The following is a 24,355-nucleotide window of genomic DNA, read 5'->3' as shown; positions in this document are numbered from 1 at the left end:
CAGCCAAGGAGTGGTGAGCTGCAGCCGTGCCGCACTCTGCAATAATTTTATTTGACCCCCCCGAATTCAACCCATTGATGCTGAGTGCCAAGCAGGGAGGCTTTGGGTCACACACACACACACACACACACACACACACACAAGATAACCATGTACCTGTCTAAATACTTCCTTAATGTAAACGAAGTCCACACCCACAACACCAGAGGGAGTGCAACAAACCATGTACAACCCAGATTCGGCACAAACAACTGGGACTAAATTATTTTCGCTCCTATGCCACCAAAATATGGAACGCCCTACCAACAGTCATTAAGACATGTGAATCCCTTGACTCCTTCAAAACCGCTCTCAAAGGGCACCTACCGGATGGCTGCAATTCGAAACTGGCCCCTGTAAAATCTGAATCCCCCCCACCGCCCCCCCCCCGTTTTCCCCTCACTGTATATGTATCTTTTCCCTTTTTGCTTCCTATATGATGAATTCCTGTTCTGTTCTTTAACTATATAGAAGTGTCTATTTGTATGTCTCTAAATGTTTTGATGAATTGAACAATGTGGAACCTGTTGTAAACAAGTGTAATGCTTAATTGGGTCGTCCACTCACAGTTAACAGTCTTTGTATTGAGTTAGTGCTTGAAATGTACTGTAATTCTGCAAACTGTTAATAAATATTTCAATCAATCAAACAAACACACAGACACACACACACTACAGTAGATGGCGGTATGTTCACTTGTACATAGTAACCTGACATTTAAACCTAGAGAAGAAGAAGGTTCCTTCCGTGTCCTTTCCGCGCTCGTGACGTCAGGAAGATAAACAACATGGCGACGCCACAGGGCTGATCGGAAAGAACGCAACGCACCGAGAACAGTTGATAACATCTTATAATACAGTTTATATGCCATAACAGATATCATTCTATTCCGCACATTGTAATTGAGTTCGTTGGTGAGTAACGTTTCTCTTAATTATAACAGGAATGAACGGTAGCAGACAGTGTGCGAAACGTTGCATTTATTTTAAACAGCAGTGAGAGAGAGAGAGGGAGCGTTTGAGTTGGTTTGTTTATTTGCAGCTAATAAATAAAAAACGGCACGTGTAGAACCACAACTATGTCTATATGATGTGCACGACACTAATATAAATGGATGATATGCAGAGAGACTAGTGAATAAAAACAATAAGCCCCTCCTCAACCAATAATCTGTTAATGTAATAAATAATATCGCACAAATGACACACACTGACAATAACATACACATGTAACAATCAATGAACATTGAACACACTATATGTACACATGTAATACACAGATACAGATACATCAAGGGATAAAACAAAGCAAAGCACAATAGCTCAATTTCAGTCGAAGACTTTCTTATCTTTATTTGTAGTTGTTACGTCCCCACCAAAGAGGTGCAGGTGTTATGTTGTGCAAAAGTGCATTATTGGCTATTTCCACTAATATAAGCCCTCAATGGGGGTTGGGTTTTTGTGCCAATTCGCTTATTTCCATCTAAATAAGTAGTAAAGTGTGGCGATTCGGATACTATATATATACACCAAAAAAATCACACCTGTGTGAACCAAGTGGCGCAACTCCCCTCTCTAAAAGCTGAATAACTCATAATCTACGGAGCTCTTCGTGGTTTGGTCCATTAGCGCGATTTTCGGAGGTTTTTGCTGATAATCCGGTGGTCTAGATGGAAACATTGGCGCTTTCTAGAGCAAGGATGGCTATATTTTAGGTCGCTAGCATTGACGCTAATTATGTAGCAACAACGTCCACACACGGGTGCGTGCGCACACCAGTGGTGCACGCGCACATGCACGGCACTACACACAATTCAATTCAATTCAAAGGGCTTTATTGGCATGAGAAAACATACGTTTACATTGCCAAAGCAGAAAGAACAATACAACAATACAGCAATACAATCAAAACAAAAATTATGTACTTTGAAGGTCAGAATCTTCAATAGATCAACTTCTGTGTACCAAGATAACTCGATGCAGGTATAGTGCTGGAATATACACAATGATTAGTCTTTAGGGTGGTTGTGTTCCATTTGATATCCTTCTCCTATCACAGCAACTCACAAATCTTGCTGCTGTGTTTGCACATTGTTGTACTTCGCCCAGCAGATATGGGAGTTTTTTGTCATTGGTCATGTTTTCAAAATCTCCGTGTGTGGTTGGTTGTAATCTGTGGGAAGTATGTGTCTCTGATGTCTTGGTACAATGGACAGATGGTTAGGAAGTGTAGCTCGGTTTCCACTTCGTTTAGTGTGCAGTGGGTGCATAGTCTGTCTTCTCTCGGGATACAGGTCTGCCTATGACGGCCTTTCTTGATCGCGAGACTGTGCTCACTGAGTCTGTACCTAGTTAAGATTTTTCACACACGGGTGCGGGTGCACACCAGTGGTGCACGTGCACGCATGCGCACACCACTCGTGCTCATTTGACGTACGTACACAGGTACACAGACAAAGCTGGATGTAGAAGTGGTTGCACCACTTAAAAAAGATTTATGACTGATGGAAATAACACCCCAATTCCCCATTCAATTCATTGAGGGCTTATTGTAGGGGAAATAGCCAATAATGTGCTATTGCATAAAAAAACACCTGGACCTCTTTGGTGGGGACGTAACAACTACAAATAAAGATAAGAAAGCCTTGTTCTAGCATGGAATTCTCCTTTTAATACCGGCAGTGATTCTAAAACGTTTCTTTCAAGGACCCCCAGACAGTTTGATATAGATTTGGTCCCAGGGGGACAGATGGCCCCCTAATGCTTGCTAGCTATAATACTGTAATCCTTCTCAGTGTTCGTTTAACCCTGAACCTAATGGTTCCACACTTGGATTTGAAGACCCAGTAAATATTCCATTGTTCCGTGTTCCAAACTATCAATTTTGCTACCTGGCAAGCACCCCATGGCTTCCCCAGGCCAGACCCCACATTAAAACATGTGCATTAGAGTCTAGACTAATTCATATGCTTTTGGATATGCATAAATTACGTTTATGTTTGGATGGATGGGCTGTTCATTTGTCAATGTTTGGTGTTGCCAGTCTAGATAAAAAGAAATCTAGTGTTGCAAATTGCGGCTAACTGGATATGAGACATGGGGATTTTGGATATCTTAATTAATATCGTGATATGACCGCTTAAGCCTTATTTTATACGCAGAGAAATGCCAGGCTATTTTTATTTAGGGGCTTTTTTCTTTGCTATTTCTTCCGTTTGAAAAATGTAATTATCATATTCTGATATTATCTTCACAATATCGATACTAGAGGTGTGTGTGTGTGTGTGTGTGTGTGTGTGTGTGTGTGTTCGTTCAATACAGAAGGGTTGCAGAATGCCTGGAAAAGGCTCAGATCGATTCAAACCAGGACAGCTGGTCTTCGCCAAGATGAAAGGCTTTCCTCACTGGCCTGCCAGGGTGAGTTTATGTTCCATTTATCCCTAGGTGGCTTAAAAAAAACTAGTAGTGTCAAGTAATAGTATGTATCTTTTTTTCTTTCTTTTTTCTCTGTGTGTTAAGCATGTGCAGCAGTTATATCTGGTTGGACCATATAATCAATGTAACCTAATTCTGATCAGTGTTTGGGTCTATTGTATTGCGCCTCTTGTGCCGATCCAAATAAAATAATTCAAACTTGTGCGTGTGTGTGTGTGTGTGTGTGTGTGTGTGTAGGTCTGTAAGATGGAGGAGGATAACAAGAAGAAAATCCTGGTGTATTTCTTTGGAACTCATCAGAAGTAAGTGCTGTACATCTAGTAGTTAGTGTCATCACTTACTGCTAGTTATCACACCAGAATACAAGTACATGTTCTCCACTCTGTTCAGTGTCTGTTTTTGTCTTATACGGAGCATAAGCACACATTTAAGATCGTAGATTGTTCCTCATCATTCGGGCTCCTTAGAGCCCGAATGATGACGAATGATGCCATCATTTTGAGTCCAATGTCCGGATTTTGAAGAGTCCGAGATATTTGGTCAAAAGTGCAACATTTTGTGACATGCACCTAAATAGATAGAGGTGGAAAGTGACGAGAGTCACGGGGGAAAAGGGCAGGCGTCTCAGCTCGTCGCCTCCATGTTGGACTGACCAGTTTTAGAATGTTGCAAACCACAGTTTGGGGGAATTCTCTTGCAAGTGGTTTCAATCAATGGGCTCATCACAAATATTTGGTCTGAACTAGTATAGGCTTTAACACAGCCATTATTAATTAGATCGGCTGCAGCTCTGTTGCTTACATCACAGCGTAGCGTTAAACCGTCTATTCTTAGTAAAGCAGACCTGAGTTGCAACTGTACTTGGATCACTTTTATTCCATCTACTACACCTAAACCCTTCGCCCTAAAAGCTCAGAATGCAACGCGCTGTGAGCTTGTAGATTGGCTATTTTTGCCGACACTGAGGTTCAAGTGGGTATATGGCTGGCCGGCATCCATACAGCCTGCCATGTTTTTACCCTGTTTTTTAAGTGGTGCAACCACTTCTACAACCAGCTCGCCATGTCCGTGTATGTACCTGTTTGTGTCAATGAGCACGAGTGGTGTGCGCATGCGTGCGCGTGCACCACTGGTGTGCGCACGCACCCGCACCCGTGTGTGTAGTGCCGTGCATGTGCGCGTGCACCACTGGTGTGCGCACGCACCCGCACCCGTGTGTGGATGCTACATAAATAGCGTCAATGCTAGCGAGCTAAAATATAGCCATCCTTGCTCTAGAAAGCACCAATGTTTCCATCTAGACCACCGGATTATCAGCAAAAACCTCCGCAAAAATCGCGCTAATGGACCAAACCATGGAGAGCTCCGTAGATTAGGAGTTATTCAGCTTTTAGAGAGGGGAGTTGCACCACTTGGTTCACACAGGTGTGATTTTTTTTAGTGCAACCACTCCAAGGAACAGCAATGTGCCTATGTCCACGTACCTGTCTGTCCTTATGTTTAGAGAGAGAGAGGGAGAGAGGGAGGTGTCTGCTAAATGCTAATTCCCCCACACAGTAAAGGTCCCTGCGCACACAGAGCGCGTTTTTCAGATTTTTAGTGGCGTTTCTCCATAGGTTTTCCGAAAAACGTGTCCAGTGTGCAACCACCTTAACTCTGTCATTTCTAGACCGTTTCGGACGCGGGGCGGCTCGCCGGAAGCGGGCTGGCACCCTGGGCGCGTTCCTGTGGGCCTGGAAGTTCCGGGGGGACCCACTGGGGACCCCCCACACGGGAGTTGCACCACTCGGTTCACATGGGTGTGATTTAATGTTTTGGAAAACAGACTACAGAATCAGCCTAGGGTTTCATCTACCCCTTTAATAATGATTCTTTGTCTCCTCCCCTCTCCAGTGGCTTTGTTCCGGTAGAGAACGTCGTGCCTTATTCAGGCAACAAACAGCGCTATGGAACCAGCGGGTCGAGGGTTCGAGGTTTCACAGAGGGGATGTGGGAGATCGAAAACAAACCTGGACTTGGCAGCAAACCCAGAGTAAGGACCAGCTCTCTCTCTCTCTCTCTCTCTCTCTCTCTCTCTCTTCTTGTGTGTTCTATGCTTTTTTAAATACTTGTTTTCAAAACGTCACAATAAGTGATCATGTTTGGCCATTTCTGTTCGACTTTTGTCTCCTGGTGAACATTAAAACTGTTTAGTAGCCAAAAACGTCAAGACGTCTAATTGCCTATTAAGTAATGGATGCCACGGGCATCAAGACGTCTCTCCCTTGGGAATTCAAAAAGATTTTATTTTATTTTATTTTCATCTATATTTTGAAAATTCCTCTAATCTGGTGTACAGAATTACAAATTCTTTCTTTCTTTATAATGGGAGAATTGGCACTCAGAGCCTAAACTGGTGACCACCAGGTGGTGCTGAAGGAGTTACAAAGGGTGAAAGAAAATAAAAACATACTCACATTTTATTGAAGTTTCTATTTTAGAACATTTGATCTTTAAGCAAACAAACAATGGTACACTTTACATACACACAATGAAAAGACATAATAGGTGTAATTGCCAACACCAATGTCATCAAAAAAGTCAAATTATGTCCGATATCATCGCCCAGGTTGTATTTTCATTTCCTTTTCATGTCCTTCATCTTGATAATGTCTTTGTTTCTGTACAGGTTGTGCCTGTTGTGACCAAAAAGGACAGTGGACAAAACGTTGTGGTAGGAGACTTTATGAATAAAACATTATTTAAGCTACAATATTCCTAGATGATGTACTGATGTAGAGAACAACACTGATGTAGAAGTGAATGAATTTAACATTGTAATTGTTGATTTCACAGTGGCTCTTGGCATATAGACTGGTATAATTAATAAAGGTTATTTCTTGAGTTCACAAGCGATAATGCATTAAAGGAGTAGTTCACCCCAAAAAATGACCCCTGCCCTTGCCGCAGGTGCATAATGTTTTTTTGTTTAAGGTAGATGTGAGCATGAACCTCTAGTTTCTTACAAATCCAGCCACAGTACCTGTTTGGTGACTAAGTTTAGTCCAGTTTGACATTGAGTTCTGTGATTTATACCGTACTTGTATGAATAAGGCATTATCTTGCGTTGCCCAGTCAGATACGGCCCATAACCGTCTATCCACCCCTCCCTCACCCATGGCAAATGAAGGCTGGATATGTACAAAAATAAGTCTGTTGTGTTTTTTCCCCGTCAGAGTCCAGCAAAGAAAGCTACGCCGACCAAAACTCAACTCAAAACTTCACCTAAAACTACACCTCAAACAAAGAATGCAGCTCAAATTAAAGCTACACAAGCTGCTAGTAAAGCTACGCCCAGTAAAGTCACACCGACTCCTATTAAAGCTACACTCACTAAATCTACACGTGCTACTAGTAAAGATGCGCCTATTGGTAGCACAGTTACACCGACAACACATACGCCTGCTACACCTACTGCTGTTAAACCTACACGTGCTACACGTTCTGCTGGTACAACTACGCCTACTGCTGGTAAAGATACACCTGCTGCTGGTACAGTTATACCGACAACACGTGCTGCTAGTAAGGATACACCTGCTACACCTGCTGCTAGTAAATCTGCACGTGCTACACGTTCTGCTAGTACAGCGACAACTGATACAGCTATTGCTAGCAAAGACACAACTAATGCTAGTAAAGATACACCTGCTGTCCCTACTGCTAGCAAAGATACACCTGCTATCCCTACTGCTAGCAAAGATACAACTGCTATCCCTACTGCTAGCAAAGATACACCTGCTATCCCTACTGCTAGCAAAGATACACCTGCTATCCCTACTGCTAGCAAAGACAATTCTAATGCTAGCAAAGATACACCTTCTGTCTCTACTGCTAGCAAAGATACAGCCGCTACACATTCTGCTAGTAAAGTTACAACTGATACACCTACTGCTAGCAAAGATACACCTGCTAGCAAAGATACACCTACTTCTAGCAAAGATACACCTGCTAGCAAAGATACACCCGCCACCCCTACTGCTAGCAAAGATACACCCACTATACCTATTGCTAGCAAAGCACCTGCTCCACCTATGGCTAGCAAAGCTCTACCCACTGCACCCATGGCTAGCAAAGATACACCCGCCACCCCTACTGCTAGCAAAGCACTTGCTCCACTTACTGCTAGTAAAGCTCCACCCACTACCCCTATTGCTAGCAAAGATACTCCTGCTACACCTACTGCTAGCAAGGCTCCCCCGGCTACTTCTACGGCTAGCAAAGCCCCAGTCTCTACACCTACTGCTAGCCAAGCCCCACCTGCTACACCGGCTGCTAGCAAAGCTACAACTGCTGAACCGACTGCTAGCAAAGCTACAACTGCTACTGCTAGCAAAGCTACACCTCCTGCAACGACTGCTAGCGAAGCTACACCTGCTGCAACGACTGCTAGCGAAGCTACACCTGCTGCAACGACTGCTAGCAAAGCTACACCTGCTGTAACGACTGCTAGCAAAGCTACACCTGCTGCAACGACTGCTAGCGAAGCTACACCTGCTGCAACGACTGCTAGCAAAGCTACACCTGCTGCAACGACTGCTAGCAAAGCTACACCTGCTGCAACGACTGCTAGTAAAGATGCACCCTCTACAACTACTGCTAGTAAAGCTGCACCTTCAACGCCTACAGCTGGCAAATCTACACCCACAACACCTGCTGCTAGTAAAGCTGCACCTTCAACACCTACAGCTGGCAAATCTAAACCCACAACACCTGCTGCTAGTAGAGCTGCACCTGCTCTGATTAAATCTACACCTGCTTCACCCGCTAAAGTGAAGTCAAACACAGCTGCTCCAAACCAGACCACCGCTACAACCACACCAGAGTCCAAACCTCCACCTACGAAGAAGACTTCCGCTCCTTCTTCTGCAGCGCACATCTCTGGCAAAGCTTCATACTTCAAGAAGACTCCTACTGTCGTGTTGGTCTCTGTCGGGGACAAACACAGTCTGAGCCTAGCTTCAGCGGGGAAGTCGTCTACCAGTAAAGACACTCCTAGCGCCACCACCAGAAGCAGCAGAAGTCTGAGCGCGGCTGCAGATTCCAAGGGCACAGCTGACACACAGACTGCCGGGGTTGGTCTAAATGTCTTTCTGTTTCTATTAGCACCTCTTTTATTACTATCCTTATATCGTTCTATCTTATATCAATGTTCAATTATCTCTTTATTTTATTGATTTAATAAATGATTCAGACCCATTTATATAACGTGATATACTGTAAATGTATTTGTTTTATGAGAGTGATTGATTGATTCGTGTGTTTCTGACCAGCAGACGAAGAGAAAGTCTCCAGAGAGCGACGACAAGGAGAAAGAACGAAGTGGAGACGAGAAGACTGAGAGAACGGACGGAGGGGAGAAGAAGAAGAGGAAGAGAGGGAAGGAGGAAGAAGAGGAGGAGGAGGAGGAGGAGGATGGAGAGAAGAGACCAAAGCGGGTAGGAGAAAGAGAGAGAGGAGAGCAGGAGGATAGCACCTCTGCTGGGCCGGAAGAAGTGAGAATTCGTCACTTTAATGAGATTAATGTCATCCTCACAAAGCATGCTACAGGATGATGACACTTATCATTCATTATTATATATGAGAATGTATTTGATATGAGCATGACGATGCATTTCATACCGTCTCGTATATGAACATTTATTGTATATATTTGATAATTTATTATATATTCTATCATGACACGTTTTATTATATTAAAGGTATATTCAGTGATTTCACTTAATTTCAAATATCACTTATTTTTTGGTTTTGTTGTGATAATCCTCCCTACTATAGAGTGTGCTGACCATATTAGGAGTTCCTCCCTGTCCCCAGTTAACCCCTGGGGGTCAAAAAACCTTAGGTTTTGTTTTTGGCTAGGTGGCCCAGCCTTCATCCAATCAGGATAGAGAGTGGCCTTCCGCCAATCATGATCTGTAGTGCGTGCATGTGCTCATCTTGTTACCGGGGCAGACCAGGGGGGTTTTCCAAATCACTGAATGCTCCTTTAATATGATTTTACACATTATCTATTACGATGTTGTCTTCTGTTATTATATTTTATAGAATTAGATGAAAGTATTTTGTTTGTCATTTATTTATTGTGTGTGTGTGTGTGTGTGTGTGTGTGTGTGTGTGTGTGTGTGTGTGTGTGTGTACAGCGCCAGCGAGACCTAGCTGCGAAGAGGGAGAGTGTGTTGCGCTCACTGAGAGGTCTACTGAGTACACAGTAAGATACACACACTTCCATAGATGCATACACACACACACACACACACACATACACACACACACACACACTTCCATAGATGCACACACACACGTGCACACACACACACACACACACACACACTTCCATAGATACACAACAAAGTATATAGGTTTATGTGGATTGACTGCCAGCCCTCCCCTTGCCAGGCTTTTTTCTAAGTTTCTTATACCTTTTAAGTAGTCACAGAATATTCTTCAGTACGATCTCCCCCCGGAACGTTCATAATTTTAGCTTACGTACTCATGATAACTTTTTATGTATGTGATGTATTGCCATCTATTGTTATTGCTTAATGTAAGAGCGTCTGCTAAATGCCTAAATTGTATAATGAGAGTGCCATTTTCTGTATTGGAATCGAGATGCATCAAGTTTATCGATTTAATATTGAATCGTAGACCTCTGAAGTGGTATCGAATCGGCAGGTACCTAGAGGTTTCCCGCTCCGAGTAGCGAAATAGGCTGTTTTACAAAAGCTTACGTGTTGTGAGCTTGTAGGTCAGTTATTTCCCTCGTGTGTCGTTAAGTGTGTCTGGGTTTTATAATATATATATTGAACCTACTGTAGTAATGAATCTAGTAATATTATTGATTCCATGTGGTAAAGGGGCTACACACACACACACACGCACACGCACACACACACACACACACACACACACACACACACACACACACACACACACAGTCATAACTGTACTCTTACAGGAAGCGTGCGGACCGAGGAGAGAGAAAGGCGGTGAAGAAAGCCGACCGCAGGAAGATGGGAAGTGTGAAGAGAGAGAGTGTCCTTCGCTCTCTGAGAGGTCTGCTGAAGAACACAGAGTAAGACACACACACACACACATGGATTAACCCATTTAGACCTGAGGACGATTCTACAAAATGTCTTCTAAATCCTGACTGTTTTCTGAGAAAACCCCATGTTTCTATGCGAGTCGTTCTCAAATATTCTCATGTAATTGACCACGGACCTCCATCTGAAAATATGTTGTTCCAGGGACCCCTCCCAGAAGCAAAGATTTGAGTTAAAAAAAGTTCACTCTGAAAGAATATATATTCAAACATTTGTGCCACATTTTAAGTGTGATCAATAGTGCAGCAAAAGTATATGACTATGTGCTTAATAACAGACTAATGTGCTGGTATAAGCCAACTAAATTGGGGAGATTAAGCTGGTAAACATAATAGGCAACTCTAAATGAATTCCATGCAACATGAATGGTCTCCGAAATGTCATAAAAGCAATGGTTTAAGCCTACATCTTTCTTCAGCTTTCAGTTGCCAACCTAGGTTTAGAATGATAACACATAAACAACTTCATTGCATTATCAGTCATGAGATTTTATTTTTGCTTTATCTTTTTAAATATATTTTTTATCCCACGATTTTGTAACCCATTTTTCACCCCTGTGTCAATCATCTAAATGTTATCCTGGGCTCACACCCTCCACCAACCTAGTCCCCATATATGGGGGACAAGGGGAGAGCAACGGACTTGAACTCATGCTTCCTTCATGCCTGAGTGTCCAAGTTGCTCCTTTACACCTGACAGGGGGGGGGGAGTTTCCCTGGTTGGACGTAGCGCGTGGAAGGAACACATTATTCCAACCAGTTCCTTTCCCCTCCATCAGGCGCCCCGGCTGGCCAGGGGGAGGCAGTTTAGAGACCAGGATTACTGCATGTTTTTTTTGCTTTATTACGCGTGCACGCTGCTGCGTGACACGCACACACGTCACGCACACATTGATTGGTTGACCACACGGTACTGTCTCGGTTTCCAGGAAGAGGACGGAGGTGAAGAAAGCGGACGGGAGAAAGAAGGGAACCAAGAAGACGACGACGGACGGCAGGAGGGCGGCCGCCGCCGCCACGCTGACCGGCATCAGAGCGACACTCGCGCAGAGGTCAAAGGTCAAGGCGAGAGAGACGGAGGACGGACGCAAGAGGAAGAGAGAGGAGGCGACGGGAGAGAGGAGCAGCACGACGACCACGAAGGACCAGAGGTGCGCCAAGTACTCAAAATGATTACTTAACCCATTCTGACCTGAGATCAGATCATAAAAATGTCAGTCGCTCTTCGATTTTTCTAAAATAGCAGACGAGTGGCGCGCTACGAGCTTGTAGATCTGCTATTTTTCAATAGCTAAAGCACAACGTAATGCTAACACCAAAACGGGCTCCCGCCCCAAAATGGGTTAAGTAACATTTATTAATTAATTCAGATGAATGGAAACAATTATGACGACAATTGGCAAACGATAATTATGATGATCTGAAATAACTGTTAAAAGTGAATATGTCATTTTTTGTGACAGACTTAAGGACAAGAAGGACAGAGTGCGCGAGGAGGAGGAGGAGGAGGTGAAGAAGAGGAAGAGGAAGAAGAAGAGAACGACAGAGCAGACGGAGAACGACAAGAAGACGCCAGAACGACAGAGCAGCAAGGAGAAGAGGAGAGAGGGAGAGAGGACGGAGGAGAGGAAAAAGACAGAGACCGGCGCCCCTGTGAAGAAGGGAACGGTCGAGAAGAGAAAAGAGGGAGAGAGGACGGAGAGGAAGAAGACCGAAGGGGCCCCCGCAAAGAAGGGAACGGAGGGGAAGAGAAAAGAGGGAGAGAAGACGGAGAAGAGGAGAGAGGGAGAAAGTACAGGGGAGAGGAAAAAGACTGAGACTGCCCTCACGAAGAAGGGAGCGCAGGAGAAGAAAAAAGATAAAACGGAGGAGAGGAAAAAGACTGAAGCGCCCGCCGTGAAGAAGGGAGCGGACGAGAGGAGAAAAGAGGGAGTGAAAATGGAGGAGAGGAAGAAGAGTGAGTTGGCCCCCGCGAAGAAGGGAGGAGAGGAGAAGAGAAACGGAGAGAAAACGGAGGAGAGGAAGAAGACAGAGTTGGCCCCCGCGAAGAAGGGAGCGGAGGAGAGGAGAAAAGAGGGAGAGAAAACAGAGGACAAGCTAAAGGCGGAGACGGCTGCCGGGAAGAAGGGAACGGAGGAGAAGAAGGAGGAGAAGAAAGAGGAGAAGAAGGAGGAGAGGAGGATCATAGGTGGGGCTGCGGCTATCGAGTGTCTTGTTGGCGATTATTCTATCGATTACTATTGTGATTAATCGAATAATCGTGCTATTAGTGTGGTTGGTACTCCTCCCACAGATTTGGCAGCACGCACTTGAGCCATATCTCAAATTGGCCGGCTTCATCGGGAATGGGGTGCTTGTATTTTGTTAAGGGAAATGTTCAATAGTTTAATTGATATGAATTTATTAGTGAATTAAATTTCCCCATTGACGACCACATTCAAGTGTTTTTGTCCTCAGAGACTGTAAGCACTATAGTTACAAAACTTGGAGGGTAGGTTCATAATAATTACTAAAATTTATTAACTTATAATGTTATCGGTCGGCCTCATGGTGGCGCTATAACAGCCCACTTTACGTTTTGGCTTATAACTCTTGAACCGTAGGTCGTAAAATATTTTTTATTTTTTCCCTGGATTCCTTGGGTTTTTATTATATCAATGGATCGACGCATGCGTCGCATAGTCGATTCTTTCTTTTTCTTTTTTATAATTTACTAAGATTGGTTTTATCAACCACTTAATCCCTGTTTTATACTTCATACAAAATTAGTTGCAGGACAGCTCACTATTTTGTGGCAAAAGAAAAAAGTAAATTTAAATAATATCCTTGAAAATCGATTACATAAAAGTACATTCATTATATTTTATGTTGATTATAACTGTTGCACGACTCATTCTAGGCATGATCGTTAAAGCATCTCCTGGTCAGGGAACCAAAGTGAAGAAGATGGGAGGAGGACCGGAGGAGAGGAAAGAGGAGAAGAAGATGGGAGGAGGACCGGAGGAGAGGAAAGAGGACAAGAAGATGGGAGGAGGACCGGAGGAGAGGAAAGAGGAGAAGAAGATGGCAGGAGGACCGGAGGAGAGGAAAGAGGAGAAGAAGATGCCAGGAGGACCGGAGGAGAGGAAAGAGGAGAAGAAAGCAGGAGAACAGAGAAAAGAACGAGAGGAGGAGGAGAGAAAGAGAGAGCGAGAGAAAACCACAGTGGAAAAGACTGACAGTAAGTCTAAGAGATTATCCCTTCTCTTTAAAGTCATTTATCGAGTATCTTTGTCTTTTTTATCTTCTCGGTTGACTATATGTATATATTTATTTTTCTTCGTGTCATGTGAAAGCAGGGAATCATAGCTTTAAATTGACATATTGGTTGTTCTGATTGTTCAGTTTGACCAACCAGTTTTGGAGATATGGCTTATAGAGTAATGTCTTGCAGAGAAACAGCGAGTTGAGAAAACAGGCTTGAAAGGTTCAAGGTTCAAGGTTAGCTTTATTGTCCCTTGCGGGAAATTGGTTTGCAGCCAGATCATAGTAAAAATACACACAAAACCACACAACAACATTCATTACAAGACTAAGAACAGGTCACTAGAGACAGAGAATTCATGACATACAGTAATGGCAAAGTCAGCAAAAGTGCATTAGTGGGCAGTATGTGCAAAAAGGGCAAGAATAAAGTGCTATTTGCTGTTCAGTAGTTGAATAGCAGCTGGGACAAATGATAATTTGAACCGATTGGTCTTTGTGGCGGGCACCCTCAGCCGACGACCTGAGGGCAACAGTTCAAACTCAGACCAAAGTGGGTGATCCGATACCTCCAGGAGGGAGGAGGTTCTCTTAAGCATCTGCCTCTTGTACAGATCTATAAGTTGGGCTTGGGTTCTCCCAGAAATTTTACTGGCCACTTTGACGAGGCTGCTGAGCCTGTTCTTGTTTGCTAAGGTCAGGTTACCGTACCAGGCAACCATACAAAACATGAGAACAGATTCAATAAAACTTCTATAAAAAAGAGTCATCATAACAGATGAGACATTAAAGGAACGCATTTTCCTCAGAAAAAAAAGACGCTGCTGGATTTTTTTAGAAGTGGAGGCAACATGAGAGTCAAATGAGAGTTTGTTGTCCAAAACGACACCCAAGTATTTGTAGCTCTCTACGACTTCAATTTCTGTGCCCTTAATGAGTGTAGGAGCAGGACTGGGAAGAGTCCGTCTAAAGCTGATGATCATGTCTTTAGTTTTGGTCACATTTAGCTGTAAAAATGACTTGTCACACCAGGATATGAAGTCATCGACAACTGGCCCATGCTGTATTTCATTGTCTTCAAGGAGGCTAACAATTACAGAGTCATCAGCAAATTTGACAATATACCTGTTAGGGTGATGGCTACAACAGTCGTTGGTATACAGAATGTACAACAGTGAGGAGAGACAACAGCCTTGGGGAGAACCAGTGGAGGAGAGCAGCAGAGAAGACATGACCTCATTTACCCTCACACACTGAGACCTAACAGTTAAGAAGTCTAAGATCCAGCCAACAAGGTTAAGATCCAGTTTAAAATGACTGATTAGCTTCTGGGCTAGAAGATGTGGCTGGGTCGTGTTAAAGGCTGAGGAAAAATCAACAAACAACAATCTGGCCTGTGTTTTTTTTCCCCTCAAGGTGGCGGTACAGGAAATGCAGTAGGGTGATAGTGGCATCATCTACACCTCTTCCAGACCTGTATGCAAATTGCAGGGGATCTAGAGATTTCTCCACCTGCTTTAGGATGTTACCTTTGACTAGCTTTTCCAGACATTTCATTATTAATGAAGTCAAAGCAACAGGCCTGAAGTCATTTAATGACTTTGGGGTCCTACTTTTGGCAACTGGGACAATTGTGGACTGTTTCCATAACTTAGGGACCCGCTGTTGTTGAAGAGATAAGTTAAAAATAAAATGAAAAATGCTGCAGAGCTGTTCAGCACATGTTGAGAGAACCTTGCCACATATGTTATCCGGCCCTGGACTTTTTTACTTGGTGTGTCTGAGGTGTTTTTCCACACTTTTTTTGTCAATAAACAGGGCTGGAGGGGCTCTAGTCTCGTTCTTTAATTGAGTAATTTTGTCAGCAAAGTCCTGATTCTCAAATCTAAGGTAAAAGTTATTTAGCTCATTGGCCAGCTGTACGTCTGAGTTAAACCCAGGCATGGGGATGTTCACTTCTGTGGTCTCTAACATTACACCTAGCTACATGTTTTATTTCATATTAACATGTCTCCTGTGGTCTCTAACATTACACCTAGCTACATGTTTAATCATTTATTTCATATTTACATGTCTTCTGTGGTCTCTAACATTACACCTAGCTACATGTTTTATTTCATATTAACATGTCTCCTGTGGTCTCTAACATTACACCTAGCTACATGTTTAATCATTTATTTCATATTTACATGTCTTCTGTGGTCTCTAACATTACACCTAGCTACATGTTTTATTTCATATTAACATGTCTCCTGTGGTCTCTAACATTACACCTAGCTACATGTTTAATCATTTATTTCATATTTACATGTCTTCTGTGGTCTCTAACATTACACCTAGCTACATGTTTTATTTCATATTAACATGTCTCCTGTGGTCTCTAACATTACACCTAGCTACATGTTTAATCATTTATTTCATATTTACATGTCTTCTGTGGTCTCTAACATTACACCTAGCTACATGTTTAATAATTTATTTCATATTAACATGTCTCCTGTGGTCTCTAACATTACACCTAGCTACATGTTTAATCATTTATTTCATATTAACATGTCTCCTGTGGTCTCTAACATTACACCTAGCTACATGTTTAATCATTTATTTCATATTAACATGTCTCCTGTGGTCTCTAACATTACACCTAGCTACATGTTTAATCATTTATTTCATATTTACATGTCTTCTGTGGTCTCTAACATTACACCTACCGGTAGCTACATGTTTAATCATTTATTTCATATTTACATGTCTTCTGTGGTCTCTAACATTACACCTAGCTACATGTTTAATCATTTATTTCATATTTACATGTCTTCTGTGGTCTCTAACATTACACCTAGCTACATGTTTAATCATTTATTTCATATTTACATGTCTTCTGTGGTCTCTAACATTACACCTACCGGTAGCTACATGTTTAATCATTTATTTCATATTTACATGTCTTCTGTGGTCTCTAACATTACACCTAGCTACATGTTTAATCATTTATTTCATATTTACATGTCTTCTGTGGTCTCTAACATTACACCTAGCTACATGTTTAATCATTTATTTCATATTTACATGTCTTCTGTGGTCTCTAACATTACACCTACCGGTAGCTACATGTTTAAGCATTTATTTCATATTTACATGTCTTCTGTGGTCTCTAACATTACACCTACCGGTAGCTACATGTTTAATCATTTATTTCATATTTACATGTCTTCTGTGGTCTCTAACATTACACCTAGCTACATGTTTAATCATCTATTTCATATTTACATGTCTTCTGTGGTCTCTAACATTACACCTAGCTACATGTTTAATCATTTATTTCATATTATTTACATGTCTTATGTGTTCTCTAACATTACACCTAGCTACATGTTTAATCATCTATTTCATATTTACATGTCTTCTGTGGTCTCTAACATTACACCTAGCTACATGTTGACATTTATTGCAGACATGCTCTATAATGTGAAGAGTCTGCCTGTGCCATTAACTCATTTTGGATAAAAAATAGTTTTTCTCTTCTGCTGAACAGTTAGTCTTGCCGCCATGACTGTCTCTGTATCAAAAAGAGTCATTCACACAGCGACCATTTTGCTTTCATGTCATATTTGTTGGTGGGGAAGAAATTCCACCCAGGGTGGCCTTGTTATTATAACGTCAAGGTGTGTGAATGTGGGTAAGCAATGGACTAAACCTAGACGAACCGAAATTAACTTCACTTACTGTGTCTTAACTCATCTCAGAGAAGACGACGGAAGAGAAGAAAGCAGACAAGAGGAAGACGAGGGGGTCGGAGGAAGAGCGGAGGGAACGGGAAAGGAGTGAAAAAGGAGGGAAAATGCCAGAGGAGACGACGGAGAGAGAGAAGACCGGAGGAGAGACGACGGCGAAGAAAAACGAGAGAACCGGTGCCGTCGTAGAGGCGGACAATAATAAAACAGACAAACCTCCCAAAACGACCGCGGGAGGAGAGAAGACGCATGAAAAGAAGAGAGCAGCAGCGGAAGACGCAGCGGCGACGACGTCGTCGTCGTCCCCGAAAAGGGCGAAACAACTCCGGACGCCGGGAACGAGCGCGGATGAGAAGACGACGCACGAAAGGAAGAGTGCAGAAGACGAGACGACGTCTGCCCCGAAAGCGCCGGCGCCGCGGCCGCCGCTCCGGACGTCAGCCACGGGAGAGAAGACGGACGAAAGACAGAGTGCAGAGGACTCCAAGACGGCCCCGAAAACTACAAGACAGCTCCGGACACCGGGACCGGCAGAGAAGACACCGGGACCGGCAGAGAAGACACCGGGACCAGCAGAGAAGACACCGGGACCGGCAGAGAAGACACCGGGACCGGCAGAGAAGACACCGGGACCAGTAGAAAAGATGGATGAAAAAAAGAGCAGTGCAGAAGAGAAGAAACCAGAGAAGAGGAAAACCAGGGTATCACAGTCGGAGAAGAGAGAACAGGAGAGAGAAGAGAGGGAGAAGACCCCAAAAACGACAAGACAGCTCCGAACGCCGGGAACGAGTTCTGGAGAAAAGACCGCCGCAGAAGGCGGTGCGGCGGCTACGGCCCCGAAATCGCCGAGCCAGCCTCAGTCGCCAGGAAGGCCGCTTGCTGCGCGAGGAGAGAAGGATGAAGCGTCGGCGGCGGGGGGGAGGGGGGGAGGAGGAAGTGTGGAGGAACGACAGAAGAACATGCAGCCGGTGGTGCAGCTGCAGAAGAAACAGGCCGAGGCCAGACCGGTCGTCAGTCTGACCGACTCCACCCTGCACAAGATACACGGAGACATCAGGATCGCTCTGAAGAACGACAAACCTGTGAGCTGAAGCACATGCATGCACGCTCTCTCTCTCTCTCACACACACACACACGTTCGCCCGCACGCACGCACACCCATACATACATACACATTTTCAGGGTATACAGTGAATCAGATAACAATACATGTGACACACCCATACGGGACATTACCAAAAAGATAACACATTGATTGTGGTAGCATAAAAGAAAAATAAATTGTATAGTCCTATACTAACAAGGAAGTGACACTGACAGTTAACAAACCGCATAACCTGAATCAAGTTTTGAAACAAGACAAACATACGACAACACAACGGGTGCAGTACTTAGTTTAGAAACTTTTTGGTTTAGACTAGTTGTAAATGACCCAAGGCACTGTGTGTCATACTTTTATTTTGAAAGGGTTTTTTGGTTTGAGTTCAGTGTGTGGCCAAGAGCCTGGTAATCATAGCGTGCCACCGAGTGGCGCGCTACGAGCTTGTAGGTCTGCTATTTTTGAAAAATCAAATAAAGACTGACAGAAACATAGCTTTTTCAGAAAACTGCAGGATCCAGAAGACATTTTTAGAATCTGATCTCAGGTCAGAATGGGTTAATCTGATAATCTGGTGTGTGTGTGTGTGTGTGTGTGTGTGTGTGACAGGACGTGAGCGGGTGTCTGCTGGCCTTGGACCAGCTCAGCATGGTGTACGTCACAACGCAACACGTCCAGAGACACAGTGAGCTGATCGCTACGCTCAGAAAGGTAACGACACACACAGTACGTCCATTACACACACATAAATACAGAGAACACACACATAAAATAGTGAAAATAATGCAAACGCATTGTTTGTGTGTGTGTGTGTGGATTAGGGGTGGAAAATAAAAATTGATTCTTGGATTAATCGCGATAAAGTAATAGTGATTATTGATAGATTCGCAAATGTCAATCTATTATTTAAAAATATATATTTGATATTATTTTACAAAAATAATTTCTGCAATTGTTGTTGATGTTGTCAAATAATTACCTTCCTCGTTGACAGTGACACATCTCTTCTCTTATTAGCAATACAAGATGATGGAAGTAATGTATCCATCCTACCTAGGCTGCCAGGATTGTATTATTACCTTTTGGAGCATAACGCCAAAGTATTTGCATTTGCTTTAATCCATGAGAATCCCCTTGGAAAATAGTCCCATGGGTCCCATAGTCCAACAGGCTGCGATGGCTCGCAGAGCCCAGTCCAAACCACCGTCCCACATGCATTGAACTCATTTTCCCAGAAGCCCTTGCAGCCCACAGAGCACTGCTCGATTTGCGGTTTCGTCGTCATAACGCGACGGCCTCGTCACCAGGCCAAATTTATTTTTAATTATAAAAAAAAACTGCAAAATTAAACACATTAAACAAATAGCGGGTTTAGCGTAATAAGCAGCACCGAAACATGGATTAAATAGCGGGGAACTTGGGGTTATGCAGTAAAACTGTTTTAATGTGTTTTCATTATGGATCATTAGAGAGCACTTTTGTTCATTAGTCACACAGTGAGGGGGAAATCAATAAATCATGTATTGGCATCGCGATGCATCGGTAATCAAATCGTAATCTGATTATAGCCCAATTAACCGGAATTAATCGAATCGTAGCTCTCTGAAAATCGGAATTAGAATCGTCAGCTACTTGGCGATTTCCGGCCTCTAGTGCAGATTGTCTATGTTCACTATATTTGTGTGACAACCGCCGTGGCGGTCTTCAATTCGGTTCTTATATAAAAAAAAGTAACGTGTTTCTCCGTTATTCTATTAATTGGAAAAGTAGGAACTGTCGAGAATAAATAAAACTTGAATGAATGAAGGAATGAATGAATGAATTCTATTAATTGGAAAAGTAATCAAAAGAATAATGTCAAATAAAATAATCAATCGTCCCAGCACACACACACACACACACACACACACACACACACAGTGATAAGAGACAGACACACGTTGACATGTGCGTGTTTGTGTGCGTTCAGATGCGTAGTTACAGTGGCAACCAGGCGGTGATGGACAAGGCGTCCATGCTGTATCACCGCTTCAAACACACCTACCTGTTGGAGGAGACGGAGATCGTCAGCCCCGAATTCCTCCGCTCCCTATTGGAGGAGAAGGAGCGGGAGGAGGAGCAAAGGGCGGAGAGGTGGCAGAAGAAGAAGAGGAGGAGAGAGGAGGAGGAGGAGAAGAAGGGGAGGAGAGAGGAGGAGGAGGAGGAGGAGAAGGGGAGGAGAGAGGAGGAGGAGGAGAAGGGGAGGAGAGAGGAGGAGAGGAGAGAGGAGGAGGAGAAGAAGGAGAGGAGAGAGGAGGAGGAGAAGAAGGAGGGGAAGAGAGAGGAGGAGGAGAAGATGGAGGGGAAGAGAGAGGAGAAGGAGAGGAGAGAGGAGGAGGAGAAGAAGGAGGGGAAGAGAGAGGAGGAGAAGGAGAGGAGAGAGGGGAAGGAGAAGGAGAGGAGAGAGGAGGAGGAGGAGAAGAAGGAGAGGAGAGAGGAGGAGAAGGAGGGGAAGAGAGAGGAGGAGAAGGAGAGGAGTGAAGGACAGAGTGAAAAGGTGAAAGAAGAAGTAATGAAAGAAGCAATGGTTGTTGCGGAAGGAGAGACGACAGCAGGTGAGTCTGTCTGAGTTTCTTTATTCTTTATTATTCTGAGTAGCAGCTACTCTTCCTGGGGTCCACGACAAACATGCAATTACAACACAAGGTCCAAACGTTTGCAGCGATATTGGGCTAATAGAGCTACCAATATGTAGGACACAGTAGTCGGCGACAGAGCCAAATATCAAACCTGCTAGATATTCAGAAACGCTCGGGAAGGCGTCTGAGAGCGCTTTTATCTGCGCTGGATCTTCTCGCAGCTCCTTTCACACACACACACAGCCAGCAAAAAACTCACTGATCGAAGCTCGATCTTGCGTCAGATCTGGAGTTTTGTCGGCGAGCGCCAAAAACAGCATAATAATCAGAGGCAAATATCGTGCAGTTTGTACATAAGCCATAAGGAACCTCTTCAGTGATCATAGTGGGTAATGTGTTCCATATTGTAATGGCCCTAATCATTACATTATATCTGCATACTGCATTTTGTTCTGGGATTTTCTTTAACGTGACCCCTAGTAGCCTGCCTGGCAACATCATGATTATGTCCATCTCTCACACGCTGTGGCCTGTACATGTGAATACATACAGACAAACTGGTCGTTTACTGTGACAAATATTCCTAAAGAAACTGTTGTTGGTTTTCCTCTGTTTCAGTGGAGTGTTCCTGATGCTGCAGTCTGGATTGTTGGTTTTCCTCTGTTTCAGTGGAGTGTTCCTGATGCTGCAGTCTGGGTTGGTGGGACAGACTGAGGAAGGTCACACCTCTGTGGAATCATACTGTGTACACACACACACACACACACACACACAGTATATTCCACAAAATGTATAAATATACATTTATATATATAAATGGTGCATTTATATAGCGCCTTTGTCCAAGGAGCTTTACATAGATTCACACACACATTCATACACCTCTACATAGATTGTGCTTTACATTCACCCATACACACACATTCGGGCACAGACCAACCTGCACATCTGGAGCAATTATGGGTTCGGTAAATTGGGTGCTTTTCTGAAAAATGATTCTTCCACTGTACAAATAGGGAAAGCCTTCCGATATGACTATGTATATCGTGTAATCTGTAATGTATTGTATACTTCCGATTGTATACTTTTATGAATCTGTGCTCCAAACCATGTGATCATGGTCGTGAGTTTAATAAATGATGATGATGATGATGAGGAGTCTTGCTCAAGGACACTTCCACATTAACTCTGGGGGAGCCCACAGGGATCGAACTGGCAACCACACAGTTCTCATTCCTGAGACACTGCCCCCCCCACACGTATTGTTTTATCTGAGGGAGAACCACTTAACTAATTTTATTATTTTTTTCATGAATCAACTCTATTGAACACCTTTGAAGTCTGTGTGTTGGTTAAGACAATATGTAACCAATTAAGTATTAAAAGGCACTTCTTAACAAACCTCTGAACTCCATTGGATCCTCAAACTATCTGTAAAGGAGAAAAGAAGAAAAAAAAACCTTGGTGGTTTCCTCCTGACAGCAACGATATATTTTTATATACACACAGATAATATGAAGCAAATCCTTTGCACACCAACATGTTGCTTCAGGTGCTTCAGAGGTGACCAAAACTAGAGCTAACAAAAGAGAAGAATTCCCCCACCACATCTTCAGGTGCTTCAGAGGTGACCAAAACTAGAGCTAACGAAAGAGAAGAATTCCCCCACCACATCTGCAATAGTTTATTTTTAGTTTGCATTTCCTTGCTGTCGGGCAGAAACCTTGTATCCCCGTATTTCATTTTCGTTGTTTTATTTTTCTATCAATCCCCTACGTTGTCGTACAAGAGTGTCACACAAGAATCGGAAAGAAATCTTTTGGGGAAAATCATTTTAAAAGTTAAAGTACGGTAGTTAAAGTTTCTGTGAGTTTTATATATGTTACCAATGAAAAGTTTGAATAAGTTCTAATTATGTTGGATAAAAGTAAGGCTTTTGGACACACACGGTGTGAGCGTGTGAGTTTTTATGTTTTCTTCAATGTTCACAAATTGTGGCAGAGAGAGTTCTTCCTTTTTAAGGTGGTCCTAAGTGTTGAAGTTATTTTCTTTTTCTGTTAGAAGGCACACCACAGATCAGCCAAATGATGTAAGTTCAATTTGATTGTACTGTAATTTTGTGTTTAGGCTCCATGTTTTTTGTTGATGAGTAACACACACACACACACACACACACACACACTAACATTAACTGCAAGCCTTAACTCTAAACTGATAATATTTAACGTCGGCAGTAGTCAACACATTATATTGATCATTCTAATCACATGTCCTATTCTTGTACATTTGAGATCTTTATACTCTGTCTATGTTTTATATACAGGTGTCGTGAGAGTCTCACCACTGTCTTTTTTAGAGACGGACAATAGGAAAGGTTTTTATTTACATTTGAACACGTTTTCGTCTGTACAGCTGTTTTAAGGACTAACTCTGTGAAGAAGTTGGTCTCGGGATCAATAAAATGTGATTTGTTTAAATATTGCGCTTTTTGTAAACATTTCTTACGTTTTCACGTGGCTGTCAGTGTCATTCCCTTCTGTGACCAATATCTCCTTTGAGTTAATTCTCATCTACTTTAACATTCAGTGCCACCTGGTGGACAACAGTTTTGGCCCTTGTTGCCACCGAAGCCCATTATAAATATAAGAAAGAAAATGTAATTCTATTGTGCATGTAATGTGCATATCATCACCTGCACACCAGATTAGAGGAATTTTCAGTACCCTAAAGTTTTGTTAGAAATCTTGAGTATGGGTTCCCAGTATTTAGAAACTGCCAGATGCTAACTTGAATAATGTTGGGCAATTTTCATAATTAGCAAGCTATCATTGACAACTTCTACAATAAAAAATGTCATTATGCTTTTAAGTAGTATGTGTCAAACTAGGGGTTTTTCGTTATTCTGAATCCATTGCAAGCATTAATTTGGCATGAAAAACACAGGGCCATATTGATATAGTGTCATATTAGGCACTTGCCCAACTTTGCTGATCGACCTCATCACATTTGTTATGAGATGACTGCTGGTATTTTTCATGCAAAGCCAA

At 43.0% G+C, this 24,355-nt stretch overlaps 1 protein-coding gene and 1 long non-coding RNA gene across 2 annotated transcripts; both read left to right on the top strand.

The window, feature by feature from the left end:
* Positions 1-828: 828 nt before the first annotated feature.
* psip1b (PC4 and SFRS1 interacting protein 1b) lies at positions 829-20,899 on the top strand (the record flags this gene model as incomplete). The annotated part of the gene is made up of 15 exons (XM_080793135.1): positions 829-953; positions 3,360-3,455; positions 3,711-3,775; positions 5,367-5,505; positions 6,142-6,186; positions 6,689-8,584; positions 8,783-8,947; positions 9,653-9,720; positions 10,468-10,584; positions 11,544-11,765; positions 12,078-12,802; positions 13,514-13,834; positions 17,604-18,673; positions 19,300-19,401; positions 20,660-20,899. Coding segments are annotated over exons 2-15 (5,259 nt in total), but the record flags the coding sequence as incomplete, so codon positions are not given.
* A 250-nt stretch (positions 20,900-21,149) lies between these two features.
* Positions 21,150-22,949, top strand: LOC308335134. Its single transcript, XR_013965982.1, has 3 exons — positions 21,150-21,284; positions 21,927-22,276; positions 22,465-22,949. It is a non-coding gene; the product is annotated as an uncharacterized lncRNA (long non-coding RNA).
* Positions 22,950-24,355: the final 1,406 nt, after the last annotated feature.

This window comes from Protomyctophum bolini (genome assembly GCF_963924005.1).
Source record: "Protomyctophum bolini genome assembly, chromosome: 20".
NCBI classification, from domain to species: Eukaryota; Metazoa; Chordata; class Actinopteri; order Myctophiformes; family Myctophidae; genus Protomyctophum; species Protomyctophum bolini.
The sequence above is the reverse complement of the archived record's forward strand: the minus strand, read 5'-3'. Positions and strand labels throughout refer to the sequence as shown.